This window comes from Cololabis saira, chromosome 16 (assembly GCF_033807715.1).
Source record: "Cololabis saira isolate AMF1-May2022 chromosome 16, fColSai1.1, whole genome shotgun sequence".
Taxonomy (NCBI): domain Eukaryota; kingdom Metazoa; phylum Chordata; class Actinopteri; order Beloniformes; family Belonidae; genus Cololabis; species Cololabis saira.
The window spans coordinates 11,030,943-11,052,132 of NC_084602.1; the positions used below are offsets into that span (position 1 = coordinate 11,030,943).

A 21,190-nucleotide genomic window follows, 5' to 3' on the forward strand; every position below is an offset into this window, starting at 1 on the left:
CCTGCAAACTACCTTCCTGACATTACTTGGCGTCAGATAAACAGGTGGTGTTTACGCTTTTTTCATCCCCCCACTTTCTTCCTTTTTTTATTTTTATAACGGCTTCCCTGAGGAGAGACATCAAAGAGAATAACAGATCATGTGCGGTGAGCGCGAAGCGTGCCAGGGGGACGTCGGCCATGATGGGAGGAGGTGGGGGTGTTGGGGGTGGTGGTGGGGGTGCAGCTGCTCAGGGCCAGCTTCAGGCTCAGGCACATCCTGACCCCTGACCTCTGAACACCCCCCACCCCTGGCCAGCCCTCCCCTCACAGGAGCTGCCAACTAAATTACATCACTGTCAGAAAGTCCTCCTTCGCTGGTGGAAAGGCACGGCTGAGTAAACATGCAGCACAACCGGAGTCACGATGCAGCCACAAACGCCTGACACTTAATTCTGTTATTCTGTGTGACAATTACAGTGAAGTACAAAGTTGGTGGCTTTAATTCCCAGCAAAATGCTGTAAAATGAAGAAGATCAGCCACATTTGAGCTGGTTTGTTAGTCTGCCACAGTTCTGCTGATTTCTGGAGACGGGAAGCCTTAGAATGAGATGAGACGTGGTTCAACTTCTCAAAAATGCAAAAGCTTTATTAATTTTAAACATTATTGGACAAAATCTGAGGCTCCATGTAAAGATTATGACATATCTGACTTTGTGGAGCAACAGAATTCTTGAAAGATTTGTCAGATTGCTAAAGTAAATACCAGAAGCTTGGACCAGTGAGCATCCTGTGCTGCAAATGTAGCCCAGTGTAATGCATGATTTATGTTGAGTAGCAGGTATGCACATAGCCTGTATAATGGACCTGCACCACTGTTGGCATGTAGGATCCATTGTTGTTTTCATTGCTCTGTAATTACGATACCAAACACTGGGTGGCAGTACTGGTTCTTTTCATCAGCTCTCAGCTTAGTCTTGATTTCTTCTTCTATGGAGCTCAAACAGCAGCGGAGAAAACGTAGCATTATGTGAGTTGGGATGTGAATGTTTTGCTATCAGGCCAGGAGAGTTTAAATCAAGCAATAAATGTAATTCTAATATGATTGATTGACATGTGTTGGGCGTGGCTAGTCATCTGTAGCAGTCATGCTACTGCGCTTAGCGAAGCGACCACCCGTTTGTACAAACCCAGCATCGGCTAAACGAGACGGTCATTTCTGATTTCACTGTTGAGTCAACATTTTAAATGTTACTGTATATCCTGTTGTGAACGTTTTATCAGATATTTCGTCAGGGTGCAGCTGAAGGAGCAAAGCTAACTTTGATTGACATGCGGTGGACATGTTCCCGTCAGCTTCTCGGGCAACATGGCTGCGCCCCTCACAATGAAAAACAGGCTTCAAAATAGCTCTTGAGAAACCAATGGGTCACATGGCCTAGAGAAATGTAACGCTATCAAGCAGAGCAATCAGACCTGTTGTGATCTGAGTTGACTCGACACCAAGTTACACCAATCGGGCCGGCTGTGGTGGAGGTAACGGCATAGGGTTCCCCGCTATGGTGGAGGTCCGTCATCGGTTTGACATTGAAGCTTAGACCTCGAGGGCAGCTACTGCGCACAATTATCCTAAATTCTACAGCCTACACCAAATGGGGACAGTTCCCAAATGTGTTTAATGAATACAACCAGTTGCTTAACCTTAAAGGGGACCTATTATGGCATCTAATAGCTATTTTAAACAGGCCTTGAATGTCTTAAAAACAAGCTTTTGATTGTTTTTGCTAAATAAATTAGAAATTCAGTCTCTAAGCCATGTCTTTATCTTCCCCGTTTCTAACCTCCATCTCTATATGCAATTCTGAGTCGCCGAACGGCTATGATAATGAAACACTGTGCTGATTGGCTGCCTGAATGACGCGATACACCGCTACAAAAAAATGGTGGAAGCTCCGGCAGGCGGAGTTAGTTGTGGGCGTGGTTTCACGCATCGCTCCTGTCGTGACGTAACGACGGGAACAGAATCTGAACGGCTCGTAGAAGCCACATCAGACTGGATTGATCATCCGGGCAGCTGTACAGACACTGCAGAATTTGGTTGTTTCCTCTTTCTCTGAGTTGGCAGGCTGAGGGGAGACCACTTTATATATGTTAAAGCAAGAACAAATGTGTTTTTCATAATAGGTCCCCTTTAAGAAAATGTTTAGCTCAGAGGTTATTGTAAGTCGCTTTTACAACATTGTCTCTTTGGTCGATGATTTCTTGGCTCTCTACCATAACATCAGCTGTAGCTCTTTGAGTTAGCGTCCTCAGTCATCGTTGGTCATGGTTGTTGGTGTGTGATGAAGTGTCTTACAGCTGAACACAGTAGCTGCAAGAGCCATCCAGGATGAGAGTCCAAAGGTATTTGGGTTTTGCCAGTCGTAGTAATGCGAGCAAGATAATCCTTTCCAAAAACAAATATTTCTTCAAATGAAACTGAGGATAAACTTTTAGATAAAAAAAAAATAACAACCTCCTTCATGTCAGTTTTCCATGTCCCTAATTTTGTTACTTTCCTGTTGGCAGCCATGATCAAGTCACGTGTAGCGCCATTAAACACAGAGGAGTTTAGCTCCTGAGCAGGTGATGGTAAAGTCTCTGAATGCATCAGGGACATTTCAAAAAGCTTGATGAAGAATCGAAACACAACAATAAAAAAAAATCAGTAAACCACTTCATATTCTGGTTGACTGTTGGAGCAGAGACAAATATGAAGGAAAATTACCCTGCTCTCTCTGTTTATTCACATTGACTCACTCCATCAGCTTTTCCAGACAAACAGCTACTGTGACAGCCTGCACTGTGGTATACACAGACAAATGGAAAAGCCAGGGAAGCAGGAATTCCTCCTCCTCCTCCTACATGGCTGATGGGCCAGCAGCTAACTAGTCAGCCTCCTCACGTGTGTCTGGGAGTTCAGGTGATTGATTGAAGTCATTACGCTACTGGAGAGACTCCTTACCTGGCTAATCCAGGCGTGATTTTAGCTGCGGGATGACAGATAGCCACATTACACCCCCAGAATCAGCTGCTTGATGAGCTCTCCTGCTCAGGACTTCCACCTGCAAATCTTCTAAAACAGCTCGCGTGATACACACATCCTAATATAAGGGCTTCATGCTTTGACACTGGAAGTGTTGCGTTTGCTTTACAAATCATGAGGTTCATTTCACAGATTTATAATTTCTCATTTTAACTACCTTCCCCATGACTACTGTTTTTAAGATTAATGCTCAAAATTACAACTTATTTTAAGTATTTTATAGCTCAACAACTACACATTGCATCTTAAAGTTGGCATCATTATAAAATGTAACGTGTGCATCTGAGAAAGATTCTTGGCATAGCCTATGCTCTTCTAACATCTCAGTGAACGGGAGCTTTGTGCACTGAAACAACCTCAGACCATCACAAAACAGTGGATGCTGCATCTCCTCGGTGGTCCAGAGCACACTGCATCCGTTTCCTCCAAAAAAGATCTGGAATACTGATGTACCTGACCACAATACATATTTCTAGTGATGCTCTATCCCTCTATCCCAGGGATATTGATGCCAACTCTCAGCATAAGGTTTCTCTTGAAGCTTTTTTTCCTTGCACAGTATTTAAGTGACATTTGTAATTGTATCTCTATGTTTGCAGTGTTGTTAAGGGCTTCTACAGAAGTCCTTGTCAGCTAACAGTGAATGATGATTGTCAATGCAGGGTCTTCTCAGGGATCAGAGATTGCACGTCGTTCTCCAGGTTGTGCCCCCGGCGATCACACGCTGAAATTCCTATGAAATACACAAATCCTTTCAAACCTTTATTAGACATTTCAGTGATTTTCTCACACATTTACTGTACAAGTTGGCAAGTAATCATATATATATATGGGATTCATACTGTCTTCAAAGCTAAAGTGAATGTAAGAATCCCTGCATTCTGTTTTTATTTGCATTTTCCATATCGTCCCAGCATTTTCTTATTGGAGGTTGTACTACAGATGGTATTTACTGTGAAATAGTAAACTGATAAATCACTTAGAAACATGAACCTTGCACCTTTTCTGATTTGTTGAAGGATATGCACTGTAAATATACGTTAATGTTGCTCTTTATAAAGACTTTATAAATCCAAATAGACGCGTAACTGCAGCTCATAAATTCTTGCTTACACACGAAAATCATTCAGGTTTCACTAACAGCGAGGATTATTTCAGACCACAGGTTTTAAGTAATGTTTTATGAGTTTTAGTACAGTCTGACAGTCATCCATGTGTGTGTGTGTGTGTGTGTGTGTGTGTGTGTGTGTGTGTGTGTGTGTGTGTGTGTGTGTGTGTGTGTGTGCGTGCATCCTGAGTAGAAAACACCCTAAATTGCAATGTCTGCTGTGCACTGAGCCTTCCTGCACCGAGTCTCTGTCTTTTGTTCTCCTCTGCAGCCGAGAGAAGCCTGACAGCTCTGAAATGATCCTCTCTCCTCTTTCACACACATGAAACTGTCCTCTTCTTCTCAGCTTCTCTACCTCCTATTTCTCAGTGTTTGCACACACACACACACACACACACACACACAATAGAGGTCCGAACACACATGCAAAAACTACACAGGCACATACATCCTCTCATCCGTCTCGCTCTAATTTTCCTCCCCACCTCTCGTTTTGTCTGCCGTTTTCCTCCTCATTTTTCCTCACTGGCTGGCTGTGAGGATACCGAATCCCTCATGGATTTCTGGAGGGTATCACCATGGCGACGGGGCTCTGCCACACGTGCCTTTAGATCCTCCTACTGGATAGGGAGCAGAGTCAGAGGGGGTGCGTTCCCTCCATCTCCAGTCTGCTCCGCGGAGGCATGAGTGCAATTAAGGGAGCAATACTGCAGGGGGGAAATTGGGAAAGAAGTTGTAAATGGGAAGAGTCGGAAACATAAAGATATTCATGCTGCTCAAAAAAGAACGAGGATGTATGCAGGGAAATGGGAATGTGAACTGTTTCATATTAAATCCTCGTCCGAAGACACATCATATGGTACTCTTGCTAAAAACAAAGTTTCATGTTTTGGAATATATATTTAACAAAAAACGTCATTCTTTTAAATCAGTTTGTTTGAGCAATCATTCATCCTGTTCATCCAGAGATCTTTCCGTTGTAGGTTGACTCTTATTGTGTCAGACATGCACATATTTCCATGAGCTATTCATTGCTGGATGCATTTCTACACTGTTTGTGCTGAAGAACATACAGTGTTGTTATGAAGTCGTACCGGGTCACGAGCCGATCCCATAGTCATAGTACCGATCCCAAACTCGGATAAAGGAAGAGGTCTGCGTCAGGAAGGGCAACCGAGCTGAAAACTTTGTGGAATCAGTTTGTGGAACATGGTGATCTACTGTGTCGAAATCTAAATGAAAAAGCAAACAGAAGTTGCTGAGATCATCTCTCATGTCTGTGAAGGAATTCTAGTCTATTCTTCTTTCCAACCTTCCTACAGTTCTTCTGCTCAGCACTCTGAAGGTCCCAGCAGCATTTCAGGTTCAGGTCTGGACTATGACCAGATCATTCCAGAACCGGGATTCTTTTATTTTTCATCATTCTGATGTAGTTCCGCTGCTGTGTTTATGATTATTTCCCGTCACGTGACCCAGTTTCAGCCAATCTTTATCTCTCAGACAGCTGTCCTCACATTGGTCTCGAGAAGAGTGAATTTGAATGGAGGGAGTTCAAGTCCATTCAGAAGCTGCAAACAGCCCCAGACCCTCATCCCTCCACCACCATGCTTGCCAGTGGGTCTGAGGGGTTTCTGTGGAAATGCTGTATTTGGTTTTCTCCAAAACATGGTTCTGGACATGAAGACCAAACATCTCCACTTTGGTCTCATTTATCCAGAGGACATTGCTGGTTTGTTGAAATGCAGTTTGGTGAACATCAGTCGTGCTTCCATGTTGTTTTTAGACAGAAGAGTTTTTTTTCCTGGAAACTCTTCCAAAGAAAACGTCCTTCTTCAGCTTTCTGATTGTGCAGTCATGGACGTTTATCATTTAACATGCTCAGTAAGACCTGTAGGCTCTGAGATGTGGCTCCTATTGGTATTTCTCTGATCATACGTCTGATCCTGGGGTACAACATTGACAACTGTCTTGAATGTTTTCCACTTGTGAATTCTTTCTCATTGTGAAATTATTATTTTTTGGACGTGGTTATATAATCCTTTCTAGGTTAATATGCAGCAAAAATTGTGCCTCTGCAGCCATTGCTTGTGTCTTTTACTCTTGGCATTGTGTTAACACACCTGAAAGCTGAGGTTTTCAGACTTCATGAGTCACTTGGCTAAAAAAAAAAATCTTTTTTTTTGGTTAAATAATTATGACCCAGTGAAAAAAAAGATCTAAGTTGTCGTTCATCTAAGATAGTGACTGATTAATATTTAAATGAGGGGAAGAAAGCATGGGATTTGGCTCCCAGCTATATATATATGCTATACTATATATTCTGATGCCCCAACCGGAGCAAAACAGCATCCAACAAGCATCACAGAAATATTATTCCTGTCCTGTCTTTCCTTTTGGTTGAAAATCCTTGAAAATATGAGCTGTTAATAGTTTTGGTTATTGTGAAGTTGTGTTTATTTTTGTGTATATTATGCTTTGATAGCTAAAACTGTAGGGGGAGTTGTGGTTGACGGGAGGAGATGAGGAGGAGAACAGGAGGCAGAGGAGGAGCTGGTACCAGCATCCTCATCCCTGTGTCAGGGAGACAAATAGAGTGTGATGCTAATGACCGGCTAAAGCTTTAGGCCCCACTGCGAACAGCCGCTAATACGACTTCTCATAAAAGCACCGTGGAATTCTGTGGCATCGCAGCAGTCGCTCAACTGTCGACCAAAATTAACCAAACAGGAGCTCTCCTTGTCCTGCCACTCCTCTCCTCCTGCTCACGTTAATGCGTGTGGAGCGGGGGCCCTCTCGGTGTATCCAGTAGGATTTATTCCGCATTAAGAGAGCTCTTGTTCACACTGTAATAGAATTTATTCCATCTCGGAATGCTGAGGATACCCATTTCAAATGAAGTGGCCTTTTTTGCAATCTGAGGCTTTTTGTACTGTGATTGCTACTTCTCATCCTCTCGGAGGCTTTTGTTATTTTTGCAGGCATGAAAGCAAAAGAGAACCTTAAAATGGTGCAATTTTTTTTTCTCATCACCTTCCTTTTTCTTCATAACTCATCCTCTTTTCAATTTAAATACCACTTAGTTATTTCTGGAATTTTAATTGCGGAGTTCAGTGTGTGGGATGCGGCGCCTGCGATGATGAATGTTGCAGCCAAGGTCACTCAGCGACAGCGCCAGGAAACGAGGGATTGCCAAGCTGTGGAGGCTTCCTGCGGCTCCATCATCGCAGGGCTCAGGAGCAGCAGGGCGAATGCACCTTCCACAGCGTCACCGCGGCCTGACAGCTCAGGGACAAGAGGACGATCCAGACCCGGGGTTCTGTCTGTATGCGATGTGATTAAAAGTCATTTGCATACAGTGAAGTTGTCTGTTTTCTGCCAGCAGGCGCTGTGATGCAAACATCTGTTACTTTGAGCAGAGTCACATTTTTAAGCATATATTCTGAAAGGAATCTTTGTTTTACAACCCTGTCCTAAAATAGCTGACTTTAGTTGCTTGAAATATTGAACAACCGGCACACAGGTGGACGTTGTAACATCCATCAAAAGTGTGACGAGCCAGTGGCCGACGTCAAACGTTCAAGAGTGCGCAGTCGTCAGATGATGATTATTTGATTATTTGAGCTAAGGGACCCGGAGCCACACTTTTTTCAAACCGGAATACACCGAGGAAGAGCTGCAGGGTTTGGAAGCTGGTTCTTGCGGTTAGCTGATGGACTTCTTTGACTTCTCGCAGCGGTGCTGTATTTAATGCGCCAAGATAGGCGCTACGCCAGAATAAACTTCCTCACATGTAACTTTTGACTTAGGTAGTTATTTCTCCTTAAAGGGAAAGTTTGGTTTTTTACAACCTGGACCTTATTTCTGGCATTTTTTATGGTTGTATACTCACCCAGAGGTGTTTGGTGTCATTTGGAGTCCTTCGGAAGATATTAGGAGTTTTTTGCGAGCCTCTTCTCCATATAACGGTAGCGCATGAGGGCACCGCCGGACACAGACGATGCAGCGTCTAATTAACACATGATTGCCGCGAAACTCTTCATTTCTTTTATGAATCACTAGATCTGCTTCCAGGACCTGTTGTCTACATCCGGGGCTGTGTGTGTAACAAATAAATCAGTTTGTAAACAAGACCTCTGACCTCATGACGTCATCTCTGTGTGCGCGTATCGCAGACACAGCTCCGTGTACAGCTGGAGTTCGCTACTGTTAGTTTACCGTTAGTTATTTGAAACATGTCTGAATATTTGTCAAATTCTGAGGTTGTGGACGACGACTTTGAATATGATGGACGTCCTTACCGTTTTGAGCCAGAGTATACGGCTGAAGAGCTCACTGAACGGAGGACAGAGTGCGCGCACAGAGATGACGTCATGAGTTCAGAGGTCTTGTTTACAAACTGATTTATTTATTACACAGACAGCGCCACAATGTTACAACAGGTCCTGGAAGCAGATCTAGTGATTCATAAAAGAAATGAAGAGTTTCGCGGCAATCATGTGTTATTTAGACGCTGCATCGTCTGTGTCCCGCGGTGCCCCGTTCACTACCGTTATATGGAGAAGCGGCTCGCAAAAAACTCCTAATATCTTCCGAAGGACTCCAAATGACACCAAACACCTCTGGGTGAGTATACAACCATAAAAAATGCCAGAAATAAGGTCCAGGTTGTTAAAAACCGAACTTTCCCTTTAAGGAAGATATACAAATCACAACATGTAGATCAGAACATTTTGGAGTGAATAAGGTTTTTTTTTGTTGCTTAGATTAGGTGTAACAATTAATTTAGGCTAGCTGGGGCTTTGTCAAACTGAATTATTGGATTCACATATAAGAAAACGGTACTTATGATCTTAAACTCAAACAAGCTAATTACCAAATTATGTCATATTCCTTAAAAATGACTACAAATACAGACGGATCAATGGAATTCTTGCCACAGGCTGCACTTGCAGGTGGATCTTGTGGTTTTGCAGAGGAGGCGCTCTGCGTCTGTTTGGTCCACACACAGCGAGAACCAGCTCTGATGTTGCCTCATGTCTGATTAGCTGATGTTGCGTGATGATTTAATTCAGCATCTCTTTTTATGGGTCTTGTGTAAATATGCTGGAGCTCAAAGCTGCATGGGAAACGCTACTTTAAAACTGTTTTATAGCCGATTTGAATGTAGGACTGCAGTACAAAGCCCGAGAGGAGGGGAGACGACCTGTATCTATCTGTCTTTCACACCACTTCTCCCTCTTTCCATCCGTGCTCTCATCCCTCTCCCCTCTCTTGCTCTCCTGCCTTGGCAGCCGGTAACCTGCTGGGACCGGCCCTTGATTTATTTGGAGAGGTCCCTGGAACAGAGGGGCCAGGATGAGTGGCATTTTAATGTGCTTTTGAGATGTTTGGTCACAAGCACTATTGATCACTGCGCTGCAGCTCCGGCCCCCTCCCCTCCCGCCCGGTCCCACGGTCCGTCCTGCTGCCCTGGGGGAGAGCTTGTCAGGCAGCGAATGAGTTTCCGTGTAGGCTCAGATTAATGAAATCAGGCCTGTGGCTGCGGGTGGTGCAGGGGGTCAGACCATTAAGGAATCTCTGGGCTGGATGAGATTTAACCTACCTGCTGACACCACCCTGACTGACACATGGGGGCGTCTGTCTGAAGATGGATAAGATATTGGATGGTGACACGTAAAAGGAGGGAACAAAAATAGTTATCTTAAAAGGAACCCTGGCTATTAAGACATGTAGGTCTTAAAAGATAAATGTTGGTATCAATTATAACAATGTGATATAAAAAACCTTTTTGATGTCTTCGTTTTTATAAAATTTGAAAATGTAATTTAACTAGTAGGTCGCCATTGTTGTTTACATTCTGGGTAGTGACGTCAGACGGTGGCTCCTGCTAACCCCCGTACACTGTTTTGACACCCAGAAACAGATGAAAACACAGCTAAACAGGTGACGGCGCACCAGAAACACAGATCAAAACACAGCTAAACATTAAGGTGACGGCGCACCTACAAAAAAGCCCCGGCTTCGCCGTCTACGGCGTAGGCTACTTAGGCTACGGCGTAGGCTACGCCGTCTACGCAGGAGCCTAATGCACTGGTAAGATGCGCACGGCATTGATCATTTTTGCAGATCTCCCGTGCATCACAGAACTTTGATCCAGTTTGCCTGAACCGAGACGTCTTATGGGCTCCCTCGTCAGCCTCCACGGCCGGGAGAGTGCTGCTCATCTATGTTTTGGATACCTGTCCCAGTTAAACTAACGCGGCTTATCTTCCCAGAGCCACCGCTCTACGTCATCGCCCCCAGAATGCATTGCGCAGGTAAAACATGGCGCCTCCCGCAGGTCAAAATATGTGATAAACATTGTAGATTTTTAAAGCAATTAGATTATTTTATGTGTTTCTAACAACATATTTTAGTATAAGAAAACAATTGTGGCTAATTAGGGACTACATGTCTTAATAGCCAGGGTTCCTTTTAAACCTTCTGGAGCATTCTTTCCCCACAAATACAGCTCTCAGTGACTAACTAACAGTCTTGTGTGTTTCAATTGCGTCAGGTCTTACGCTAAGCAGTACAGAACCAGAAAAACATCCAGAGGTTGTAAAAATAGAAGCTGAGGATATTTCATACCCGAGTGAGCATGCTCAAAGCAGCACAGAGCTTCCTTGCACCCCAGCCTGGATGGGGGATGTTTGATGGAGATAATGCTCATAATACTGACTGTGTGGGTGTGTTTTCTAATCACTCACATGCAAGATAGAGGTACGGCACCATCAGAGGTTTGATAAATCAAATGGATTAAGCTTCTGTAATCAATACCTTGGGCAAATACACAGATTATCAGATTATCAGATTAGGATCTTCCCCTATGGTGTCGACGGCAGCCGGAGAATACATCAATGCCTGAGGTGCCTTCGATAAATATTCAGTTTTCAGTCTACAAGTTGTTCCCAGCACAAGCTCGGGTCCGGCTCTGGGTTCGCTCCAGAACAGACGCATGTCGATCAGGAGGTGTTTGCAGGACAACAAACTGCTGTTAAATCTTCTGTTTTGTATCATTTTAAAGGCAGAAGTGATCCCTTTGTCACTATTGTGAGGGAGAATAAAAAGAGTACAAATACAAGTGCACCAATTAAAGACACAGAAACTTTAGTTTTCTTTGTGTCTGAGAAGAAACTCGAGGTCAGATCAGATTTATTTGTTCGTTTGTTTGTTCAATGGTTTATTTAGTTGGTTATGGGGCGCTGAGTGGAACAGTGGTTAAAGCTGTACTGAGCCCACAGTCCTCCTACAGTGCTTCTCTCACTCTACCCATTTCCTGTCTAAACTTTGAATAAAGGCCACTACAGTGAGACTCGTGGGCAGCGTTGACAAAGCCCACAAACTGGGCTCAGTTCCACCAGTTCTGTCAGGAGGAATGGACCAAAATTCAAGTACCAGTTAAACAATTTAAAGGATATTTTATCAAACATTAAGCAAAAAATACAAGCAAATACTTTGGAAAAGTATCCATCCATCCATCCATCCATCCATCCATCCATCCATCCATCCATCCATCCATCCATCCATCCATCCATCCATCCATCCATCCATGCATGCCATCAAATTTGGGTTGCAGAGAGGTCCAGACCTCCCTCTCCCGAGTCACTAAACAATTTAAATGTTTTTTTATTAAACATTGAGCAAAAAATACAACACAATACTTTGGAAAAGTATCCATCCATCCATCCATCCATCCATCCATCCATCCATCCATCCATCCATCCATCCATCCATCCATCCATCCACCCATCCATCCATCCATCCATCCATCCATCCATCCATCCATCCATTAGAGGTGGGTGCAATTCATCGATGTGTCGATGCATCGCAATGCGTCACGTGACGATTTGGAATCGATTAATTAAAAATTTTTTTTTTTTTTTTTAATCTGGAAAGTTATCCTTTCCAGATTCCAGACTGAATAAGCTGCTGAATCATTTCATTTTCAAGAATGCACATTTCTTATTGTTCACTTGAAATATGGCAGATATGTTTACACTAAATAAATTTGATGGAAGTACATATCTTGTTTACTTTAATTAATGAACTCATTAAATCCAGGGCTTGACCGTTTTCAGTGTTTTCCGCCAATAGAGGGCGCTCTCATGCAAGTGCAGCTTTCCCTGGTCAAAGTTAGGAAGGCAAAGAGCAAATGTTTACATAGTCATAAAATACATTATTTTGTGTCTTTGAAAAATACATGTCAAATGTTCAAAAAACCTTGTTATTTACTTAATGAGTGTTGTTAGAGGAACTGAGTTAATTGATTGGCTATTTATTTACAAATGTAGCCACAGATGAAGACAAAATCAATCTTGTATGGAAAAAAGCATTAAAAATCACAATAATCGAAGAATCGTGGCACCAATAATCGAATCGAATCGACAATCGTTATAATCGAAGAATCGAAGCTCCAATAATCGAAATCGAATCGAATCGTGAGCTACCCTTGTTTGCACACCCCTACCATCCATCCATCCATCCATCCATGCTGCCATCAAATGTGGGTTGCAGATAGGTCCAGACCTCCCTCTCCCGAGTCACTTCCTCCAGCTCTTCTGGGTGATTCCCAAAGCATTCCCAGGCCTACCGAGGGATGGAATCTCTTGAGCGTGACCTGGTTCTGCCTTTAGGCCCCCTTCTGGGTGGACAAACCCAAAACACCACCCCAGGGTGGTGTCCAGGAGGCATCCTCAGATTCCAGAATGAGTCTTTCCAGGATGACTGATCTTCTCCTACCTCTTAGGAAGAGTCAAACCACCCTGCAGAGGAAACTCATTTGAACTGCTTAAATCAGCGATCTTATTATTTTGGTCACTGCCCAGATTCAGGATCATTGGTTAGGGTTGAGATTCCAAACCTTTTATGGCTCCAACCAGACACACGTATTTAGTTTTCAACCTCCATTGCAGTTTTTTCACACCTCACCAACTTTTTTTCAAGAGTAAACTGCAATAAATTACAGGCTGCAATAAAAAGAACAACAACCTCTTTTCAATAACAAAACAGCAAACCACATTTACAGTTTACAGTGTAATTATTTCATGTTTAACTGTTTTTATTTATTGTGTGACAGTATTCCTTTTTTGCCAGTGTAATTTTGTTCAGTGTAACAGGTTTCTTTTTCTTAGCTGTTCAAAATGTGTTTAAAACATGGACAACCGTCAAACAAGTCCCATCAAATATCTGTCCATTATGCTCTCAGGTGTTTCTACAGTCTCTTGAGGTCCTAGGTAAAATTCACAGGGGTCCCCTCCAACTTTCCAGTCAGGTACATTAGCTTATTCATTATCTGCTATACTTACCACTTCCTTGATGTTTTTTTGCTCCAGTTTTTTTGTTTGTTTTCTGTTTTGTTCTTTTCCTTCATTTCTTCCTTCCAGATGGGTAGCTTCTTGTTCATTTTGATAGACCTGCCATCATCAGGTTTGTTTACATAAGACGCAGTGAGAGTGAGAGGTAGAGGTGGGCCCCCCTTTAGGGAGTTCTCCACCGGCTGACCACTGTCATTGCAAATTCTCCTTTGAATCGCACATTTTTCCAAGTCAAAGCATTCAATTCTTTAATTCATTAATACTGTGGCTCTGCACGTTGGGAACCACTGCATTCTTTATCATTTTGTTCTGGAGAGCAACGTCATGTCAGTATAGGTCAGTATAGGAGTAATCCCAAACTTCCCCAACTCAACTTCCCTTCGTAACATTACTGGAAATCTTCTTACAGAAAGCCTGATGCAGGCAAAAGTTTCATTTCTGGATTTTTTTAGGTCACAAAAAGAAGTGAAAAAACTGCAAGATTGTAAGTAAGTAAGTAAGTAAAGTTTATTTATAGAGCACCTTTCACAGACATTGACAGTCACAAGGTGCTTTAACAAGAACAAAATAAAACAAGTCAATTATGATCAATAAAACAATTCAGGAACCAATATTTCTAATAAAATAAGACAACAAATAGAATAGACAATATGGAGTTAACAATCAACACACAACAATTAATCATTCCAGCTGTGGAAAAGCCTTTCTAAAAAAGATGAGTTTTTAGCAGTCGTTTAAAAATGTCCACAGAATCAACTGTTCTTAAGTGGAAGGGGAGCTCGTTCCATACCCTGGGGGCAAAACATGCAAATGCTCGATCACCTTTGGTTATTAACTTTGTCCGAGGGACAACCAACAGAGCCTGGGAAGAGGATCTCAGTGACCTTATGGGAACATATGGCGTTAGCAGGTCAGACAGATAATTTGGTGCCTGGCCATGGAGGGCTCGATGAGTAATAACTAATATTTTAAAACGTATTCTGTATTGAACTGGGAGCCAGTGTAGAGAGGCGAGGACGGGTGTAATATGACATGATCTCCTAGACCTGGTGAGTATTCTAGCAGCTGTGTTCTGAACCAATTGGAGGCGATCCAATGAGGTTTTGGACAGACACGTGAAAAGGGAATTACAGTAGTCAAGTCGTGATGATACAAATGCGTGGATAATGGTTTCTAACTCCTGGTGCGATACAACTGATCTTAGTTTGGTGATATTACGGAGGTGATAAAAGCAAGTGCGAGATAGGGAATGAATATGTTTATCTAAAAGCAGGGACTGATCCAGAATAACACCAAGGTTTCTGGGGTTGGAACAAATATTCTGTTTTAATGATCCTAGACGATCTGCAATGTCTGCAGCAATCTTACTTTGGGCAATAATTAAAACCTCAGTTTTATCTGGATTTAGTTGCAGAAAGTTGGCAGCCATCCAGTTCTTAATGGCAGAGATGCAATCATGGAGTTTGGTGATCATAATGTCCATGTTATCCGGTTTGAAAGAGCAGTATAATTGAATGTCATCGGCGTAACAGTGATAGGAGATTCCCTCATAAGTGTTGGTTTTGAGAGGAAGCATGTATAAGGCAAACAGGAGTGGACCTAGCACGGATCCTTGAGGAACGCCACATGTTAGGGTTGTGGATTCGGAGGAGTAGGGGCCAACAGCCACCGAGAAGCTTCTATCAGTTAAATAGGAATGACACCAATCTAGGGCACTCCCAGTGATTCCCACCCATTTATTTAGCCTGTCGACCAAGATGTGATGGTCCACGGTATCAAAGGACAGGTAATTCCAGTCAATGAGCTCACAGTTCTGCTCTGGAGTCTTACAGCAGGGCTGATGGAAGGTAACAAGACCCAACCATTCAAGTTCTCCAGCTGAGAGCATCTTTGAGGTTCTTCTATTCACACAAATCTTTGTTGACAGGTTTAAGGTTTTTCGTGAAAGCTCAGTTTTTGAGAGAGGCAGAAGGTGCGGGTCCATGTTCTGATCCATTACACACAATTTCAGGTTATCTTCAAGAATTAAAACTACTTGGGTTAGAGAAACAGTTATGCCATTTATCACGCTGGGCATTCATGAGTGATCCTACTTTCGTACCTTTCAGCAATAGTTGCCAGTTTCGTGATGCATTTTTTGCTCTTCCTATTTTTCTTCTTTTGTTTCTCACTGCCAGACGGAGCTTCTCTTCATTTTGATAGACCTGCTCTCATCAGGTTCATTGCCAATTACTGTCATTCATCGATTCATACCGCGCCGCCCCGCGATCGCTCCCCTCCTAGACACTGGGTTGGGGGGTGGAACATAGATAAACCTGGGAACAGAGTCTTGCCTTTTGGTTAAACTCTCTCTTCACCACCAAAGATCTGCCAGTCAATCTCCCATCTTTTCCTCCCTCACTTTTGAAGAATACTCAGCGATACCTAAAGTCCTCCACTTGTGGCAGAAACGTATCCTGACTAATAAGGAATTCTTTAACAATTTGCACAATATTCTGACAATTTACCATAAAAATGAAACGGAAATCATAATGATACTGTATTTTCTGGACTATAAGCTGCACCTGTATATAAGCCGCACCCACTCTATTTTTAAAAAAACAATTAAAAAAAGATATACAAGCCGCACCTGTTTATAAGCCGCATCTGCTCTATTTGAAAAAAAAAGATATGCAAGCCGCAGATATTTATGTTGTTAGATTAGATATTTACTACATGTACAGAAGGATTTTGAACTGTAAATGATGTACATGTTTGTACCTAAATAGATCCTTTCCTAACAGTGTCTTTTAACACGGCAGCAACTTTGATGATTAAAACGGGACAGAACCAAAAGAAAATAACTGGTATTTATTTATATATTTATCTGTTTGAAATCTGCTTCTACCTACTTCTATCTGCTAAAGAAGAAGTAGCGTATTCTTTTTTGCATTTATTTTGTCTTAGTTTTTATTCTAATTCCGGTTAGAGCGCCCCCTAGCGGTGGAAGAAAAATCCACAGAATAGCCGCACCTTTGTATAAGCCGCATGGTTCAAAACCTATGAAAAAAGTAGCGGCTTATAGTCCAGAAAATACGGTACTTTAAAAGGAACAGTTTCCTCAGCTTTACTGTCATACATGAAGAAACAAAATGTCCTCATTACAGCGTTTGTAAACATCAAGTTGCCTCTGTATAGGCAGGTGCTGCCAGGTGCTAACATCTGCCCTGTTCTCTCTCCTCCGCAGTGTGTATGGCTGCCCCTTGGCCAAGAAGAGGAAGAGCCTAGACCGACCAACCCTGGAAACATCCCCTAAGAGGAGCACCTACCTTGATGACATGGACAACTCCACAATGGAGGAGTGTTACGAGACGGATGGAACTGAGGAGATGGACGACAGGGAAGAAGAAGATGAGGAAGAGGGCGCCGTAGAGGAGGAGGGAGAAGTGGAGGAGGACGACGAAGAGGAAGATGTGGAAGGCTATGTGGACTATAATGAAGAACAAATGGAGCCGGAAGAAGGCGAAGATGAAGACAGAGGCCATGAAGAAGAAGACGACGAAGAAGAAGAAGAAGAAGTAGAGGAAGAAGAGGAGGTAGAGGTGGAGCAAGAAGAAGAAGAGGAAGGTGAATTGAGGATAGACGAGGGAGAGGAGGAGGAGGAAGAAGAAGAGGCGGTAGAAGAGGTGGACTATGAGGAAGGGGAGGAGGATGAACGGGAGCAGAATCAAAGGCCAGGTGAGACCTGTCTTCTCATATTGTACTGGAACAAAATCAGGGAATTTTAAAAGAATAGTTCACATTTTAGCGTATTCACTCATTTGTACTCTGGCAGTATTCTGCTTTTCCCTTTTGAAATGCAACACCTGATAATGCCCAACAAGTCTGTGTGAAGAAAATAAAAGCAGCGGCACCTTCAAGCCTCTGACAAGCGGCAACAGGAGAAAGAAAAAACAGCCATTGCTGAGCTACGGTGGCCGGGGTTCTGCTTCTGTCTAAGTTAACTCATTCCCACTCAGCTGGACATAAGAGCTTCCTAACTCTGAATCCTTTAAACATGAACAGTAATTGGTCGACATGCTTCTCATACTAATGATGCTGCTGATACAGAACATCTGAATTTCATCCAGACTCTACAGACTCTTTTTATGTAAGGTGTGTTTCTGTCTTCCTCAAAATTGGACAGAAAAAAACTCAAGTTTCTAAGCTTGCATTAAATGATTTTATTCCGCAAACCTGCTTTGGAAACACTACAGGTCACACGATTGCAAAGACACAATTTATCATATAACATGACATCATTAAGTTACAGTATTTTTATCAGCACTTTAAAGTATCACTTAAAACGGTGATGATTGTGTTTATTGTTCACCCTTTGGGCAGCACGGTGGCTTGGTGGTTAGCACTGTTGCCTCACAGCAAGAAGGTTCCCGGTTCGACTCCCAGGCCCGGCAGGGTCTTTCTGTGTGGAGTTTGCATGTTTAGTTCTCCCCGTGCTTGTGTGGGTTCCTCATACAGTCTAAAAACATGCATAGTAGGTTAACTGATGATTCTAAATTGGCTGTAGGTGTGAGTGTGTCTGGTTGTTTGTCTCTATATGTGGCCCTGTGGTGACCTGTCCAGGGTGAACTCCTGCCTCTCTCCTGAAATTATCTGGGATAGGCTCCAGCAGACCCCCGTGACCCTGCAGAGGATATAGCAGATATAGATAATGGATGGGTGGATGGATGTTCCCCCTCTTCTTCTCTTTATATGTACTCCATGTGCAGACATCCGCTCCTTGTGCTCCCCAGTCACCTCTATGAACATACTGGTGCTCTCCAACGTGTGTGTGTTTGTGTGTGTGTGTGTGTGTGTGTGTGTGTGTGTGTGTGTGTGTGTGAGGTGGGGGGGCAGTTTGAATGTTGCCATCAGTTTTCATGCAGCACTTGCATGTTTGTGGTTTCTGTTGACTCTTGATGACCCTTCGTTGTGAAGCAGGTGAACGTCGTGCTCGGTGACCAAAGCTCTGCGTGTGGCAATAGCATAAAACGTCTGTAACAGACGTCTGTGTGTCCAGCACGCACAGAGGTGTAATTCAGCAGGCTGAGGAGTCGGCGGAGGCTCTGTTCTCGCTGAGTCTTCAGACGGGGTCAGTGATAATCTGGTGCTGACAATTGACCAGTGTCAGCTCATTTCTGATTCTCATGTCCCCGTGGTGGGACATGAGATCCAGGATGAAAGCCATCTTTTTAACCGCATCTTTTCTAGCTCTGTTCACAGCAAGTGTTTCAAGCATGGGTGGAGCTAGCAGCTCAATTAAACACCCTCTTTTTTGTGGGGGCGTACATGTTTTGAAATCGTTGTAAGAGCTTTGTGCGACTCATGTCAGAGGTCATAGCAAGTGGAGCAAGATTTGAAACCGGCTGGGATGGGGGAATTCTACCCAGATCTGGGTTTGTGATGCCACACTGTCCGCCACATCTGAGCTGGTTACTGATATACTTTTAGTACTTAGGTGGCCACCAAACATCAAGAACAAGGTTATATTATCAGAATGTTTTGGAACTGGTGTTTATTTCAGACACCAAAGCATCTAAAAAAAGAACAAAAATAATACCTGTTTGATATATTTTTTCCTACTTTTCATGGGAGCGAACAAGATCTCCTCCCTTTGACCGTGCATAGAGCTTTTGTAAATGAGGTGCAGAGACCATTGTTACAAAGAAATCAATTTTTTGTGATATTTTCCCTTGCCCCTCCAGTAAAAATGTCAAGTAATTTTTTTTTCTTTTTTGTAATGTGTGCCATGTCCACAGACAGACCTGCAGGAAGGGAGACACCTCCTTATATGGTCGCCCCTGGGTGGGGGCTTGGGCTAATTGATGAGCTGCGGATCTGCAAGTGATTGGCATTCATTAACTTACTTACTTATACTTACTAACTTACTTATTATTATGATCCGATCCAGAGCAGATTTTTAATAAGGAGTCACACATTTATAAAGGTTTCAAGAATGTGAACACATGCATTCATTCTTGCCAGAGACTGGACATTTCTAATATGGTTTGTTTATTTTGGTCAAATTTAGTTATTTGGCCTTAAATTTAAAAGCCTTTCATGAAGGAGAGCTGACATTAAACATTTTCTCAAGATTTATTTTTCCATTTAGGCGTGCAGCAGAAAAAAAGCTAGCAACGAAGGATTAACAAAGGTTTAATTACAGAAATAGTGACAATCTTTGTATATTTAGCGATACAAACATGACATTCAGCAGCAATATTCAGCATGACGTCAGTCGTCTGTGATCAACTGGTTTTGATGCAGCAATTCTTTCTAAAGTATCTCAACAGCATCAATAAACCTCTCCTCTTTTTGTCCTGGTTACCACGGAGACATCTCCTGCCTACAATATTTGTTGCCCAAGTGGTGAAATCATCATCTTTTTAAAAAGTTTTGCTAAAAGCTAAATGCTTGATTATTCATACAGAATTACCAAGAAGTAGATGCATGATAATTTTTGAAACACAACAGATGGAGCGCTAACAAACAACTCTCAGAAGAAGAAGAGCAGCTATAGAATTCTTGATGAATTTTAAATGTTAGAAAAATGCCAGAACTGTTACCGGGCAAAGCTTTGGTTTTAGTCTGACGTCCTGACGACGTGATACAAAACACCACCTCGATGTGGGACTGGGATATGACAAACCTCCTGCCCATATGTTATCTCGTCTTCCCTCTGTGATGTGCCCAACACCAGATCTGGCAGGTTTCTCTCCAGCAGCTTCTGCTTTGCACCCCCGCATCCCAATTGGACCTGACAGTGCCTTCAAGTCCAATTAAGAGTGAAGCTCTGAGAGAGAAGTGCGTTAACCCTGTTTGGCGCGCAGCTCTCCCCACCCAAAGTGTTGATGCAGCATCTCAGCACCAAAGCTCCTCATTTTCTTTTTATTTTCTTTTTTTTTCGCAGACATGTGAAAACATCTCTACAGGCTGGCATTCTTTAGAGCCCCAAGTCTTTTCCCCGACACTGAGGCCGTGGACTGTTGCCACGGTCTCTTGAGCCTGTCATTGCCTGTGTGTCTGCGGATTCTGATTCCATGTGTATTGTTACTGCCTTTATAATTTCTCTAGCCTTATAAAGTCCCTCTCCCTGCTGAGTTTGATTCTGATGTTAACGTAGCAGTTGGATCTGAGATAATAAAAGGCCTTTCCACATTCATTTCAACAGCTTTTAGATCAAACTCTGGGCTTTTCTGTGTTTCTCAGAAACATACAAGTCCAATGTTGCTAATCCACCACCAGTTCAGGGCATGCCATCCTGCTGCTGCGTCCTTAACCTGTTTTGCTCCCATGAACCTTTCTGTGTCCCTTGATTGCTCTTCAAATTGCTTCCCTGTGGCATGTTTCATGCCATAAAAGATTCAAGTCCTGGTGCAGAAGGTTGCTGTAAGAGGCCTTGCACTGTCAAAGTATATGCCTGCTTGTTCATAACTGTTCCCTCCTCCTGCTCTAAAGCCCTCATCCAACAGGCAGCCATTCTTTGCTGCTCTTATTCGATTGGAGTGGATACAATTTTACTCTATGTACAGTATGTGAGCGAGGTAAAATCTAACATGTCTATTTCTACTGTAAGTAGAGCATAATTCATTTTATTAGCCTATTTTTATCACTGCCTTTATTTTCATTCATTTTATTCTTTATT

At 42.8% G+C, this 21,190-nt stretch overlaps 1 protein-coding gene across 1 annotated transcript in view; it reads left to right on the forward strand.

The window, feature by feature from the left end:
- myt1lb (myelin transcription factor 1-like, b) overlaps nt 1-21,190 on the forward strand; it is a 209,152-nt gene that overhangs the window by 113,398 nt on the left and 74,564 nt on the right. The window contains exon 5 of the mRNA XM_061743779.1: nt 16,754-17,244. Coding sequence (XP_061599763.1) covers nt 16,754-17,244 — 491 coding nt within the window. The remainder of the gene's footprint in view (nt 1-16,753; nt 17,245-21,190) is intronic.